This window comes from Maylandia zebra, linkage group LG5 (assembly GCF_041146795.1).
Source record: "Maylandia zebra isolate NMK-2024a linkage group LG5, Mzebra_GT3a, whole genome shotgun sequence".
NCBI classification, from domain to species: domain Eukaryota; kingdom Metazoa; phylum Chordata; class Actinopteri; order Cichliformes; family Cichlidae; genus Maylandia; species Maylandia zebra.
Window position 1 is genome coordinate 32492797 of NC_135171.1, and position 16997 is coordinate 32509793.

The following is a 16997-nucleotide window of genomic DNA, read 5'->3' on the forward strand; positions in this document are numbered from 1 at the left end:
GGGGCATGGAACATATCTACGCCTCCACAGCTTAAATAGGGTGTATGCCACAGATCTAACAGAGAAACAGACAATCATTCACTCCTACTGTCAATTTAGAACAACTGATTAACCTAACCAGCATGTCTTTGACTGTTGGAGAAAGCAAGAGTACTTGGAGAGAACCCATGCAGGCTAGACAGGAACATGCAAATTCCACCCAAATGCCACCAAATTGCACAAATATAATAAAAATAAAAGAAATAATACCCAAAAAGTGTTTCTGCTATTGCTTAATAATGCCTTTCGATGCCATATGATGTCTGCATCCATCTGAAGCTGAGTCTGTGTGTTTTTTTTTTTGTGCATTTGTTTTCTCCACCAGGTCAGGGCGTCCTGTCAGTTTCATGGTGGTCTTCAACACTCCTAACCCCCTTAGTAAGATCTCATGGGTCAACCGTCTGCACTTGGCCAAGATTGCACTACGTAAGCACACACAAACACACACATTCACAAAGGCATGCAGCAGTCTAACACAAACAGAAAGGATTACGAAGTCATTTCTTTTTAAACGGGATGATGTAATACAATGAAATGCAATGACAATGTTTTAAGTCAGGCGCTCAGACACATCATCAGTGTTTGCTTCTTACTCTATTGGCTAAGTACTAAGTATTACGGCTTATGTAAGCAGAGAAAAGGATTCTCACTTGGGTCACCTGAAGTTTATGTTGAACAGTGAAGCAAACTGTTAAAACAACGTTACGTTAATACAATTTTCCATCTGTCTGTTGTGGAAACAATCGTCAGTGATCATTCAGGAAAGATTCCCGCCTACGAGTTAATGAAGTTGCTTTGTAAGGATGAAGGTTACTATTGGGACTGAAAAAGCATTAGCTTTAGAACTGTTTTATAGCTCTATATTCTACCATTTTTAATGCAGTAAGTCTTCTTTTTCTAATTCTGGACATCACGACTGGGTATCAAGACTTCACAACGTGCACATTCAACATAGAAAGAAATAAAATTGGCCAGACCCTGCCCAGCAGGGAGCAGCACAGTTCTTCTTTATCTCCCTAACCTCTTTCCTCTAACCCTTGTCTTGCTCTGCCCAGACTTTTGCCTATTATGCAATCTGACCATGCTGTAGTACAGGAGATCTTCCTGTCTTTGGTTCATCGGTGCATTCTGTCATCCAGTGGCAAAAGCAGAAACAAGACTCTCGAGGACAGTAATCTGTTTATTTATCCATGAAGGCGCATTTTCGACTTAATCACCACCTCTGTTTCCTTTTTCCAATCCTTTCCCTTTCACTGTATTGCCTTGAGCACTTTTTATGTCACATACAGTTTATTCTGGGTTTGTTGTGCGTGCAATGTGTCCCCTTACACAGCTCTTGTGCAAATTCAATTGCACTGTGCATGCTGTTGGTCTTCCAACAAAGCTCTTGTGCAGTTTTACTGATGTGGTTTCTTTCATCCAAGAGGCTATTGCATTGAGTGTTAGCACAGAAAAAAATAGTTTTAGAAGGTTTTGTAGCTAGATTAAAGAAAACTCAATGAAATGTCTTGTTTAGATAAGTGGCCATGTATTTGGGAATGATTTAATACCCCTACTGGGCTTTGAAATGAACAGGGGGTCGGATAAATCTTGGTTGTGCAACGGTCAAGAGGAAATTTGAAATGTTTTGTGCTTTACAGGATTTTTCCCAATAACTATACTTCTGCTGTATCTAGAGATTCTCCAATCTTGCACATTACAATAAAAAAACAACACTGGATTCTTCCCATGCGCTGCCGGCCTACCTCTCACAGCAGGGGTATAGAGGTGCAAGAAGCATGAAGTGCACCTGTAGACCCTCCAGTAGATCCTGCTGTATATGGTTTGTGTCAGAGTGACATCAAAGACATCAGGCTGAGAGCAGAGGATTCTGTGGTGGCAGTGAAGCACAGCATCCCCAGTCTTTCCTTGTTGCTCACACCTTTATCAGCAACACAGCAGGCGTACTGATGAGGACAGCACCATAGTTATAACACGCAGCTCTCCTCCCCTATGGCTTCTGTGTGGACATGGGCATTATTCAAAGCCAAATCATGCAAATTAGCCATAGTTGTCATACTCACAAGGAACCCCCATGCTGCAGTTATTACTCATTTATATAGACCATCCATATCAAATATGAATTCAAGAGAATACTAAGGAGAATACAATGACCAGAAGAAGATTAAAAATATGCAATTTTAACCCACTGTGCTTAAATTAATCCAGTAAACAAAATATATTTGGCATTCACATGGGAGGAAGACAAACATTGAATTTTCTTGGTTTATTGGATTTGACACCTTTAGAAAGAACCTGAACAGCCTGAAGACAATGGATAAAATGCTATCAAAATGTAAATATTGTATTGTATTACTAATATTATTTTACTGTAATGTTTATTCACAATAACGGCAATGTCAGCACCTATTTGTGTTTGCCACGTTACCCTTCTACCTTGCAGTGTCAAGTGCTCGTCACTGACATTACAATTTTTCTTTGACTTAGAAAAGTGTCACATTTTTGACATATCTAAGATTGTAAGATTTTAGGCCTTTAGCCAACACTGCTATCAAGGCCATGTTACCATGAGAACTGCAGTAACATACATCTAGATTTTACCATCACCAACATGACAAGCAGTCAAGTGTGAGGAGAACAAGCTTGAAGGTGCATGGAAAAGTAATAAAATAGCAGCGTAGGGACAAGGAATGAAATAAGAGCGAGTAAGAAGATGAGTTCAAAGAGGGGAAAAGATTATAGACAACCTCCCGCTGCAGTCAAGATATCAAGTAATTATGTGATTACTACATATCAAGTTCAAGACACAGATTTGGGCAGTGTAGGCTGGAGGAAGAATGAAGACCATGCTTCAACTTGATTCCCTGTCAGTGATTGACAGCATTTGTGTTTAAACCTGTGCTTACTTTGATGATGTTTGCTTTTTTGATTGGATTATCAAAAAACAACTAGGGTTAAGTCTCAGATTTTGTCTCAGGATAACATCAGATATTTACAAAGAACTTAAGTTGCAACATTATTTTTTTGGACTTTAATATATACATAAGCCTTGGTTGTTTCGATGTGCAGAGCTCTGTGGTGTTATTTCATGCTCTTTTGACTTTTTCGCCCAGAAATGATAGAAGTAACTCTCGTATTATGCATCATACAGCTGTATCAGTGCAGTTTTAGGATCACTGCAGTCTTAACTTACCAGTGGCATGCACAAAAATGATGCACATAAAAGTGCGAGCAATTGGAAAAAGTCGTGAGTGGCACAGACTTGAGAAAAGTTGCTTGTTTTCGTTTTATTATTATTATTTTTTTTCAAAGTATTAGTCTAGGGCCATCTTACATTTCTCTTACCCTTGAAGAGAGCGAGCCAGAGAGAGAGAGAGAGATGGGGAAAGATGTAAGATATTCACAGCTGACAGTGCACACAATGTCACTCTACTTCATTTGCAATCACAAACTGAAACTAATGTAAATTTTTAATAGCTAATAAGAGTATAGAGTTTATGAAAACAAAACAAAATAATTAAAAAAAAAACCTTGTTTACCTAAGCTGGTCTAAAAGTATGAATTAAACGAGCTGCCTGTAGTTCATCTTTCTGGTTATTTGTGATAGCTTCTATAGGATTACAGGGGTGCAGATGACCCCAAATGCTGTAAAGTAAGCGATACCACATGCAAACCATGAATGATTGTTGAATATTAATACACAGTTTAGTGCTAATTTTATTTTATTAATCTGGAACATATGTTGTGCAACTAAATAGATTCTAAAAATGTACGCAATTCTGACCAACTGTCTAAAATGGTCTTGCATCAATTTCATGAAGCTATGCTTGAGGTTTATTCTTGACAATATTTGTATGACCAGCTGTTACACTTGTACAGCTGTTGTAAAACATCTTCCTTAAGTTTAGAATCGGTGTCATAATTCTGCGAAATATATCTTTTTTCCAGTTGATCACAGAAGCATTTAGATCACTTACATTACACCGGTTTGGTAATGAAGCTGCCCTGTGACCCATTGGTACTCAGCAAATCATTCATTTCAAAACAAATGGTACAGAGGAGGGCAGGGAGATGGATTTCATTGAATCCCTTGGGGAAATAGATCAGCACCAACCTGGTCAGGATGACAATTACGTGTTAATTGTATTACAACCACACTTTGCCTTCCCATTTAACCAAATGTAATTACAATATGGGAGTTGTTGATTTAATTTCACGGATGGCGTGCTGTCATCGAGGCTTCCTCATCATTGCAATCGTAGGCAGGCCTGGCCTGTGCTCAGGGGAGACCTAGAGTTGAATCAGCATTTCAAACGCACCGAACCATGGTCTTGTTTAGTCTGAAATGGGTGCCTTGCTTCGAAATGTCCCTGAATAGTGGACAACACAAGTAGATAATGTTCGCATGCATGATTTAGTGAGCGATTAGATATCACAAAACTCATTTTCCCAGACCCATCTTCACACTAGAGTTTATCCTGTTACCCCCATTTAGAGAAAATACGGCTCCATCACTCTGACGTACTTGCTGGCCTTCCCTGTGCGTGCCACATGTGACTATCACTGACTTTTAATGACATTTCTGTACACTGTATTTAAGTCTTATTAGTGTATTGCCCATTAACCATGGTTTGTTGATACATTTTGGTCTCTCAACTCATTGCACCTGGATCATCCATAAACCTTTGGTTTCTTGGTAGTTTAAAAAAAAAATCAACTACAGCATGATGTGCTTCAGCAAGATGTTTAAACTGTTCTGGTAGTGGAGCTTTAGATATGATTATGGCAGCAAATTCTGACAAGACATGTTTCCAGAAAACAGTTTTTGTCACTTTTGAGTGCGTGTGGTGTAGTTATGAGGCCTAGAAACAAAAAGTGAGAATTATCCTATGGTGGTTCCTTGCCAGGAGCCCTGGGGTCCATTAATAACCTGGTGTGCCACTGCATCTTTTATGCCTCTCCGAGTGGCCCTACTGTTTCTGAAGGGTCTTCGTGAAATAGCCAGAAGCATTGCTTAATTAATGGGTTTTCTCACTGCAGAATTAATTGCTTCCTTCCATGCAGTCCCAGCTCTTTCAGGCAGGGTTAAGGCTGCAGACTTTGATGGCCCTCACAAGAAGAACAAGAGGCCGTCAAATCATGAGAGACTGTCGCTGAGACATTGGAGACAGAAGTGGAAAAATGAATGAGGGTAAAGAGAGAGAGAGAGAGATGGTGAAGTTGTGTGGGATTGTGTGTTTGTGTGTGGAGGTGAGAAAGTGGCGGTTGTGGAGGGGGGGTGAAAGGATGATTGAGACAAGCAATCAGTCCCACTGCAGGGAACAGAGGGCAGACAGGGGGCTGTTGCCTGCGGTTACACTGCTAAGTGTGGCGGTCTCTCACTTTTTTCCTCGTACGTGGATCAATAGATGAGTTGAGTGCGGCTTGGGGGTTCTGGCACACACTCTGACACGCCTTCTTAATCCACTGTGTGATAACCTATGCCATGCCGATGTATACCACACAGGAGACAAGTAAGGGTAGAGAATACAAAATCCACCTGGTCTTATGGGAGACCGTCAGGGGTTTACTTCCATTAGCCAAGGGATTTAGATTACTTGGTTGCTATGGTGACTGATATTGCTGCATCTCTTCAGATAACATTAGTCAACCTTATGTGGAAGTGTTGTCTTTTATTTTTGTGCCAGTAAGCTAAAGAAGGTGGAAAGATTTCTTTTGAACACCTTTGTCTTTTAAACTAAACATTCAAGGAAAACCTCCCATTTAAAAAAGGCGTTCATCGGAAGGATTTTCTGTTAGCCCTAAAATTAATCTGTCAGACAGCAGAGATTATCTCCCTATCTCACTGTGCTCAAACATGGGAAATGTTTATGATGAGCAAACATTATCACGGATTTAATTAACAGATCCCACACTCGCATTGATCCATGGGAAATATCAATTGCACTGGTGTATTTAATTAGTCTATATCTTTGGCCTTTGTGTCACAAGGGTTGATAGAGTGCCATGATCTGCAAATTAATCTTAATCAGCAAAAGACTTGAAACAAAAGCATGATAAGAATAAAGAAACTGAGAAACGAAATCTCCCTACTTAGTATTCCAATCCAGAAGCGTTACAAATGATGTTGTTATGAATAGTTACGGTACAGTAGCTGGGATTGAGTAGAACTGACCATGACCTTTAATTTGTGTAATCTCATCTTTTACATAATTGCTTTTAATCAACACTGTATGAAAATAAACATCACGGCTGGAAATCACTGCAATTTATTTTTTGCTTTTTAAGACAGTAAAATTTTATTTAAAAAAATTCAGTGTTATGATTTAATTGGTTGTTTTATTAGTTTTTATTGTAACAAGACACTAACGCTGGTATAAAATGGTCAACAGTGTTCCAATAAATCCTTACGATGGAGGTTTGCAGGAAATGTAGACCGAGAACAGACTGAGTACTTCAGTGTCATTAGGGGCCAGAAACAGCAGTCACGTATAGATGTAACTCCATTTTTGCGAGTGGGAGCATAGCTCAGTAATTGACTTCAATATGGTTTACCCTGAGATAATAAGTGTAGCCCTTGCTCAAACAGGTGGTAGCTTGCCCTGCAGAAGTGCCATTAGCAGTCATTTAACTAAGAGCACACTAATAGAGCCGTAGCATCCGGGCATTTGAATTTAATATGTACCTCAGCCCCCTGGTGAGATTATGATTTAGTAAGCCTGGTGGTGCGAGAGTATTTGCCTGTAAATGGCAAACTGAAAGCTACATTTTGACTTCTGAATATTTTCTCAGACTCACTATAGATTTTTCCCAGGAGACTACACAGAAACACAGGATTTTCTGGTTTAGAGGAAACCCAAGTGGTTCATTCAAAGGTTTTGCAAACAGCGCAAAAATTAAATGTTAAATATCAAAGAGGTTAGATTCATGAGAACTATAATGTTCTTGTAATCTGTGAAAGGTTGTATCTGTCATTATTTCTTGATTTATTATCGTGTATATTTGTAATCCCATTTAACCAATGTGATGTAGTTTGCATGTGACACCAGCGTGAAAGACATTTACTGTATAAGCTGCCAAATGACGAGGATGATATGATTGATGTCTCGTGTTTTTGCATGGGGGTGAGGCAAACAGGAAAAATCAGTCAAGATCTAGTTATCTACATGGTCTGTGATGTTTCCAGGGAATCTGATTGAACTGTTACTTGGGCATACTACCAGATTTTCCAGTTTGTGTCTAAGATGTTTATCCATATGGTTCATGCCTTCAGTTTCACTGTTTTCCAACAGGGAATTAACAACTAAGCTGACAAATTTTGTACTGTCACATAATTTTATATGTCAATTTCTTTGGATCAAATGTTGTATTATTCTGATAGGACACCATGGTAAAAAATAAACAAACAAACAACTATTGTCTGTATGTGACATTAAAACACATGTTTTTAACAGCCTGCTTACAGGTGGATGCACATTCCAAGCCTCTACATTTAAGTTACTAACCACCTGCATGGAAAATAACTGTCTCATTTCATAATACCATAATAACTCACCTCTTTGGTTGTTCTTTAGACTGCTTTTGTTAGTAGCTTTGCTGTAGTTTTCTGCCTGTGTCGACAATTTCCGACAATTTGAATCTAATTGGTATGCATAGGAAGATACAATAAATCGCATGTCCTACACAACTGCTTGTAATTGCGATTCGAAAGCTAACGTGACTGTCTTTCTCTCCTGATTTGTAAAGCCTATCTGTGGTAAATTCAACACGATGTGAATCTAGTTTGAGGTGCAGTGTGCTGTGAAGACACAAACAAATGCTGTAAGCATGTGAAATGTAGTTTTCTTATAAATATTTATTTGGCTATTGTCCTTTAAAAAGGAGAAAATCTAAGACATGATATACCAAAATCACATTTGTTGTTGTAATAGAGATAAATACAGCAAAAGTTTTCGTGTGCATCAATAGGAGCAGTTCAGGCTCCTGTATTAGCTGATGGAACATCTGGATATGAAATATAGAGGTTATAAACGCGTGTGTGTGTCTGTCTGTGTAGTTCATATATTAGTTGTCAAAAAAACAGCCAGACACCGGAGCTTGCCCTGTTGTTATGCGTTTACACGATGTGATTGGTTGCCGTTGTTGTGATGACGGACTAGCCCGACAATTTAGTTGGCCAACACATGACGTCACCTCAAAGTGAATGAGAAGTGAGACCACTGAAGCCTAAAATGCTTACGTGAGAGTCCTTTATAGGAGAAATGGGATGTAACAGGAGGACTTGATTGTTAGATTTTCCTGTGTTTAAAGGTTTGACTGATGCAAAATAAATTCCCAGATGCGAAAGTGTACTGTGTAGTTGTACATGCGTGTGATTGTGCGAGTGTGTGTGTGAGGATACTGGCCTGTGTGTCCCTATTCGATGCCGTATTCAATTTAGGTCTGTGCTTATCATTTGTTCACCGTTATTCATCTTCATTACTACATGGCAAAGATTGAAGGTTAAGGCTAATTTGTGTTCTTTCCTACCACTTTTCTCTCTGTCATTTTCTTTGTATCCCAGTCCTTTTCATTCCCCGTGTTTCTCTCTATGTATTTGTCTTTTAATTTTTACTTGTGTGACAATTTAGTAAAAGAAGTCAGCGTACCCAAACGGCACATTATTTATGCTAATCTAATAATTAGTTGAAGAAAGTCGATAATTTCTCTGTGGAATAGAAAACCACTGAACTTGCTGCTCCGTCTTCAAGTAGTCTTTTAATAAGTGACCTCACACCTCCATGAATCGTAGCAGGGGCTTGCTGAGGGATAGTCAGCACACAAGCCAACCACACACAAAATAATCACTGTATTCAATAATACTCCACAATTCAAGATGATTAAAAAAATACGAAAGGATTTATATTAACCCTGCTTTTAGTGTGACTGTTTAAGTGTTGAGATGAAGCACTCAAATGGATGAATTCTTTGTAATATCTCCATTAAGTATCTAACATAAAGCATAATTTGATTATACAGCTTAAAAAATGTTTGAATTGTAAGTAAATTATATCAAGTATGTTGTGTGTATGGGGTCAACAAGGTACAATCTGTATGCAAAGCTGCTTAGAATTTATAATATAATGTACAAATATTTTTTTCTTTATATCTTTACAGGAGCCAGGAATATATCCTGTTATACTTGAGGATATTTTGATTAACAGAATATTAATATTAGTTTGCTTTTTCCATTGTAAATTTTGTTTTTAAAATTGCTTTCATCCAATAATTCAAAGTGACAAAATTAAAATTTGGATTTGAAAAGTAAGCAACCTTATAAAATAATTAAAAACTGAGACCTTTCATTTACAGAAGCACTCGTGATTTTTGCTGTAGCGTTCCAAATTGTGTCCAAATGGATCCTGTTTGCTTTTTTTTTTTTTGTCTTTTTTTTTTTAAATGTTTAAATTTGATTGGAGTCCATCAATGGAATATCTTTATGAACATACATCTGTAATGAAGATGTTGAATTTATAAACAACAAGAAAAACATTTCTGGCCCTGGGATGGTTCTGGTTTTTGCTTGAGGTCCACTTATAGTCTGTGGTCAATTGGCCAGTCAGTTTACAGACGGCTTTAATTTTTCTAAAATGTATTCTTGAAATTATCGGTCATTGCCTAACAATTCAGTGGACAGAATGACAAAATTAAAAGCCTTTTTCCTGATCTCTGCTGGCTACACTGAAAGCCCAAAGACGAGAAGTGATCCTCCTCCTTTGACGATCATGTGGATAAGACAGGGGGTGGGGGGTTGCTTGTCTCAGGTACAGTTAGACTGTGCAAAGGTTGAATGCAGCCAAAAACGGAGGTCCTTGTAGAAAACCTGTTACAGGCTTTTGAAAAGTCATTTGAGTTTCGGGAAATAGTTCATCTATAATTTCAGTGAACAAAAACATTCTGTCACAATATTGCAGAAATGACTTAAGGACAAGTCACTGACTGTCCTTGAGTAGCCAAAGCTAAGACATAAACCCCTCAGTTTTAAGCCTGTAGACACTCGCCTAAGAAGGTTTGAATTTGGCTGCCAAATGACAAAGTACTATTTTTATACAAAAAAATTGACAATTCATATACAACAAATAATTAACATTTTTTTAATGGTTTATTGAATGTATGTTGATTAGAAAAAATGACAGTTATGATTCTGCTTTTACGAATCCAGTAGAGCTGAAAGAAATTCTGTAGAGGTCAAAAGTTTCAGTATGGAAATGTGAAAATTATGAGAAAATACAAGGCACAAAGCACAGGATGAAACTCACTGAAAGAAATTTCTAAAAAAGATAGAATGCACTTATCTAAGTCTACACAGTTTTGCCCTTGATCATTCTTATTGTTTTCTTTGTATAAATGTGTTTTGGCTTTTATTTATACTGCTAAAGCCTCGAATATCACAACAATGCAAGATGCCTAAAACAACATCAATATTAAATAGATATTAAAAATCCAGGAATAATATTTGAATCTAAACATATTAAACACAAAGCATGACAGCTGATATGCTGATGGGAACAGGTGGATTTTGAGCTGTAATTTAAACTATTTGATAGAGACTAGTTGTAAGAAGGTGAAAAGGGTAGTACGTTCCAAAGACGAGGCACAGCACAGCTAAAGGCTCTGGCAACCAATGCGTTTAGTCTGAAACGAGGAGCAGTCAGGACAGCTCCTGAGGTTGAGCGTAAAGCACAGGATGGGGTGTGAGGGTGAAGGAGCTCGAAGAGATATGGGGGTGCCAACTCACTGAGAGCTTTAAAAGTGAAAAGCACAATCTTGTACTGGATGCACTTGGGAATGGGGAGCCAAGTTGGATAGGTGCAATATGGTCTGTGAACTTTGTGCAGGTGATGATTCTTGCTTTAGAGTTTTTGAGGAGATGAGAGAGAATGGCATTAGAATAATCTAAATTAGGGGTGACCAGGGCTTGAACCAGAACTTGGATGCTGTGTTGAGAAAGAAAAGTGCATAGTCTAGAAATGTTACATAGGTGGAATAGGCTGACTGTGACATTATTTGTGTGAGTGGTAAAAAAGGGAATGTCTAGCGAACCAGCTATGGAGACACTTTGGAAAGTGAGTACTTTGAGTTAATATCTATGACTTCAGTTTTATAGCTTTTTGCTTTGAGCTAATTGATTGTTAATCAAGTGGTGATGGCTTCTAGGCGGGCAGTGAGGTTAGAAGGTGAAAAGAGGTGTTGGGGTTCGTGGAAATATAAAGTTATATCCTATCAGCATAAAACTGAAACTGTATTTCAAAATGGAAAAAATATTTCCAATAGGAAGGAAATAAATTATAAATAGCAGGGGTCCCAGAACTGATCCCTGAGGGACACCACATGTTCTGGAGGCTGATGGAGTGCAGAGAGTCTTGCCTTGGGCAAACTGTTTCCTGCATTTTTTTTTGCAATAAAAGGAGAGCTATTGTAGTGCTTTGTCCTTGATTCCAGTGCTGGAACTTTTGAGTAATCCAATGATTTTGCAGTAATGCAAGCATTCTTGTAGAGGAGTTGGTGATTAAGGTATGTTTTCTTGGGTACAGCCAGGCTAGTTGTCTTGGCCAACATAACTGACTGACTCTTAAATTTTATCCCCTACCTAAAGAATAAGGATATGATACTCCTATAAAACAAACTCTGCAATTAGCTTTTTCCTTTTGCTCATTATAATGCATCTGTGATCTCTACTAGCTTATACCTAGATAAAATATGCAAACAAACCAGAAAGGAGAGCTGTTAAATTTCATGCTCAGTTTAGTTTCTATACATTGAAATAGATGATTACACAATTATATAATGGGAGTACCTTGGCAGAATTGCCCAGTGACTTGTCAGGGGTACTCAGTGCTATGAGGCTCACACACCAGGCAAATCCATTATATTATAACACAAATCCGGCAGTTGCATTTTTCCTGCTGGGGCAGACTCTCACTGTTGATTAAGTAAAGGTTTAATCACTGTTGAAGCCCTGCATTGGCAGTACCTGGCCTCGCCTCCTACAACAGGGGATAAGCCTCTGGCTGATTATTCACATGCTAATCACACCATTCATATTATATACCTGAGATTGTGAAATGTCTTTATGGTGATTTTATGTGGTTTGACATAGCTTGAAATAGTTTACAGATTAGCTGAGCTGTGGGAATGAGATGCATGTTGAAAAGAAATAAAATAAGTACATAAACTAAACATCAAGTTGGGGTGACCTAAGTAAGAATGAATAGAAAAGAGTCTCTTTTTTTTTTCTATTTCAGGAGAGGAAAATTCACCAGGCTGGTTATGTGGAGAGGATGAAGGAAAGACGACAGCCCCCTTTTGGTATCCACTGCTTGCCTGTCACATGTCTGTCTTTGCTACAAAATCAACAGAGAGAAAGGTAATTTTGCTTCTGTGATTAAAGGAAAAAAATCTATTTTTAAAAACAATTAGTTTGTACACATGTTTCTGAAGTTTCAAAGATCAGCCCCTGCCAGCACTGCTTTCCAACAGTCTAATGGTATTTCAACATATAGGCTCCATGTTCAAATGTTCATTCTGGTCACTGTTCTGGTGAAGCCAGTCCAAATAGCATCCCTGCTAGGTCAGATAGTAACTGTTACATGTTGTTTTAACATGGCTGTCTCATTTACAGATGAGCAGACACAAAATTAGGATGGCATCTCTATGTAGCGCCTTGAATTGCGCACCAAAGTCATTATTGTTTTGGAGAATGTTATAAACAGCAAGAACATAAAAAACCCCAGAGAAATAGATTCTCTCCTTCAGTCTCTATCTTACATTCACACTGCTCAAACTAATCTCATGGAAACCTCAAATCTGCTGTTTTGGGAAAAAACAGCAGTACATCTTAAGGTTTTAGTGCACGCAGGACAAAGTCTGAACATTAAGCTTTTTAACATTTAAACACCAACACTGGTACACAAATATCACTGAGAGGAAGAGGCACAGATTTTATTACCAGAGGTGCAAACAAACCACTCCATTAAGACAAAACTCCTTTTATGTGTGTTGAATTTTCCTCTTTTCCCCCACTTTGCTTTATTATCTGTTATAATTTAGATGTTGATTTAAAAGCAAAAATGTTAGGGTTTTACTATGATAAGGGCAGAGTATGTGATGACTCATTACTCATGACTATACCTTAATCCATCCATGAGGAAGGTTGGAACAATCACCCACAGAGTATGACAGCAGCAATTCATTAATGAGTTAAACCATTTCTGGCATGGAGACTAGAGCATTCAGGGTCTAACAGGAAATGGCATTATGCCCCCCACTTTAGACAGGCGAGCTGTTAAACAGTCCAAATTTATAAGCTGGAGTCTACTAATTGTCTAATGCAAATCCAGAGATTTCTTGGTCCGTGTTTTTGTTGGAAATAGCTGTCATCATAACAGACACACACATGCACATATACACAAATACACAAGTTTGAAAGTGTTATTACAATTCTCTGCAGTTAGTGCTTACAGTATTGGTTTCAAGAAGTGCAACAAGCCTATTAAATGTTCACACCACGCCCTGGCTCTTCCTGATGGAGTATGTCTCAATGAAGCATCACTTTACCAGATTGAGGAAGCCAATGGTGTTACATATCCCATGTCTGGAATGGGCTAAATTGCATCACAGGTTTCAGCTTGCTTATTTATGGTCAAAGCAGCACATCTGGTGTAATATTAAGCTGTACCTTGTTGAGGATTATGGGTGTATGTAATTTTATCTTGTAGAATTAGCAATCCACTGGATGAACGCATTCTGCTTTTTAATACTCTCACTGACTCGGTATAATTTAATTGGAAGTGCAGCAATAATGCTAATAATGACTGATGAAGTATAAACAGTGGAACAAATTAAATTTTTAGCAGGATCATCTTACTGTTGTTGTCAGTTCAGAATTTTAAATCTCTGCTTCTTTTTGAACTTGCCAATTGTGCTTTAGCTGCAAATATTTTGATGTGTTCAATGTTTTTGAACTGGCAGTGTTTATATTCGGGAAGCAAAGTGCCTCTCTTAAGATCAATCTGTCAAACCAATTTGACTTCCACTGACGTTAACTTTTCCTGTGAAGCAGCCATTAGTCCATAGTGGTGGCAGAATGGCTCATTTAATAAAGATTTTGTCAAAAGAGATCATAGTGCCATTTTACACAGCCATTTCCCATTGAATGTAATCAAAGCCCACTTGCACTGACCTAACAGATAAAAATACACCATCTCAGTGATGATCTCACTCAAAAATACATAGACTATTGGAATTACAAGGTGACACGCAAGCTTTTGCTTCTGGTTGCTGGCTCAAGAATTTCGATCAATACAAGCTGTTAAGACCTAGAAGCCGCCGATAGATCAAATGGTCAGTACAGGTGAGAGATAGACTTAAGGGGTTTTAGAAGTCAGTGGTAATGGTATGAAATCAGTTTGCAAGGGCTGAAAGATGATATTTCCGACCACATTTTCTGTATCCATAATGTGGTTATGGGTCCTACTGTGCAAGTTGGAATGTGGCGGGGAGGCAAATTACCACAACCACCAGGGGAGGATGTTATAAAGTGATCATGCAATTATCTTAATGGCTGTGGGACAACCAAGCATAAATCAATCTTCCAGCATTAGATTAAGACCTGTACAGCAAACCATTGTCTGCTAGCCATGTTGATGAGAGAGGACGATAAGGTGAAAGAGCAGCTGGTGAAAAGTGGAAAAAGTGCAGCACTGACACAGCGGGGTCAGGGTGGGGTGTGGGATTTCCCAAAAGGTGCTAATGACTATCTGGAGTATTTTGCAAAAGCGTGTTACACCCGTGTAGAAGCTGAGCCAAGTGAATTAATGAATTTTGAGCCAGAGGGACGCTGCAGTCTCTAAGGATCTGCTGATACCACCGTCTTCTTGCAAAAATAAATGAAGCACCTGAGCACACCAGTGAAAATCATAGCAGCTATGTCAGTTACAAACCTTGTTTACCGCAAAATTGGTCCATGTGGTGAAATGAACATGCATGAGTAAAAGGTAGAAGCATTTACGCTTGTACTTCTGTGTGTGCAGGTATTATGTTCATGCTTCCTTAACTCTATGAATGTGCATGACTTGCGCGTTGCGCTATATTTGAGTGTATACTGTAGCTTTGGAATTTTATGCATCTCAAGAATGGGTTAGTAATGGGAATGGGGGCCGAGGTATCAGAAAGCTGGAGAGGTAGGCAGTAATATTTCTTTCCTTTTTTGACTAAAGAGAAGGTAGCATTAAATGGAGTGACTTTAAGTCCTTTATGCAGAGCAGACTGTGATTAGGGGCTTAACTCAGCAGCAGCCCCCCACTCCCTCTCTGTGTCTCCATCTTTGCCTCAGACACTGCCTCTGGGAAACACACGCCTCTCTGTGCCAAAGCTCCACAGCTCTTTCTCCAGCTTTTGCAGCTTCTCTTGGCAGTCTGAGTTACAGTGAGTAGAAAGGATGAAGAAAAGGCAAAAAAGAAATCCCAGATTAAAAAAGATGTGGCCGAAGGGGCCAAAGCCATTTCCTACAAAAATAAAGTTCTAAAGCAGCATAGCATGAACAACACGCACAGGTCACCTTAGGGAGCTCAATTCACTGCTGGCTGTGTGCAGCTCTGTGTGCCCCGGTCCACTCAGTGGGAGCTGGAGTGGGCTACTGGGCGAACTCGTTAGGCGCCGGAGATAAACCTTATCACAAGTCTGCTGAGTGAGAACAGCAGGGGTGGACTGATTCCTCTCAATTTATCTCTTTCATTCTTTTCCTGTCTTTCTCCCTCGTTCTCTGTCTGTCTCTCACATACACACAAACACACAGGATCAGGCACTATCTTGGTTAATCGACAAACCACATTCTGATGGTCCTTGTTGTTTAAAGAGTCAGTGCACGCTCTGTTTCACTGCCCTCTTTGCCACTTTGAAAGATGAAACGGAGCAGGTTTGGCAGTTGGCCCAAAGGGAGGGTGTGAGGTGGTTGGGTTAAAGGATTAATAGGAAATCCTATAGCAGAAAGGGTAACAGCCGAACCAGACTTCTATACAGGAGAATTGGCTGTTAAATGGAACAATTAATACTATTTTCTGCAACAGTTGCATGTTGGTGCATGATGTCAGTCTTAACAGGATTGATGTTTTTAATTATTAGAGATAAACAGATTAAACGTTAGCTCAGAATTTGACTGAATTTTTGCCGAACTGTTCCCGAGTGCATCGGTGGTGATTCAAATAAACATAGCACTGAAACGAACCAGTTTTGAAACTCAGGGTGTGTTTACAAAACAATCCGTTTTAAATTCAATTAACTGCTTAAGTCATTTTTCAAAGTAAAATGCCAAATGTAAGCTACTTTTATCTTTTCAGTTTCAGTATATTTACTATTTTGTATTGTACGATTGGAACACTTGGGTTTCAGCCCAAAGCCTGGATGAAGCAGTTTAAAAATGGCATCCTGGACTCTGTGGTGACGTGGTAATGTTTCATTACTTTAACTGTGAGAAGAGTTGCAGCTCTAAAAGGAGGTAGTAGCTGAATCAGGAATGGTATTTACTGCACTGTATTTGCTGTAAAAGGGGGGAAAAAAAGGACATGATATTTTTTGGCATGGACTGTAATCATGTTTGTTTGCTCTTTCTCCCCTTTCATCTCTCTCTTTGACTGTACAGCTCCTACAGTTTAATCGGCCGTATCTTTCGGTTTTGTCAGACAGGCTGTGTTAGTTTGAAGCCTGGAGACCAATAATGGAGGCGTTTATGAAACCCAGTAATCTGACAGCTCAGCAAGCTGTTTAACAACTAACTGGCATTCGATGGCATCACATGGAGCACTTGGAACTGAATTACCTAAATTACATACCTGTCTCTATCTAGGACACATACTGTATGTTTTCTTGTGCACAGTATTTCTGTCCCACCACTTAGTCAGCAAGGCTCTGAAGATGATCAA

The 16997-nt window shown here is 38.9% G+C and overlaps 1 protein-coding gene across 4 annotated transcripts in view; it reads left to right on the forward strand.

The window, feature by feature from the left end:
• arhgef10la (Rho guanine nucleotide exchange factor (GEF) 10-like a) overlaps window positions 1-16997 on the forward strand; it is a 114983-nt gene that overhangs the window by 59977 nt on the left and 38009 nt on the right. For all 4 annotated transcript variants that reach the window (XM_023155086.3, XM_023155087.3, XM_012918184.3 and 1 more), the window contains 2 exons: window positions 365-465; window positions 12324-12445. In XM_023155086.3, coding sequence (XP_023010854.3) covers window positions 365-465; window positions 12324-12445 — 223 coding nt within the window. The remainder of the gene's footprint in view (window positions 1-364; window positions 466-12323; window positions 12446-16997) is intronic.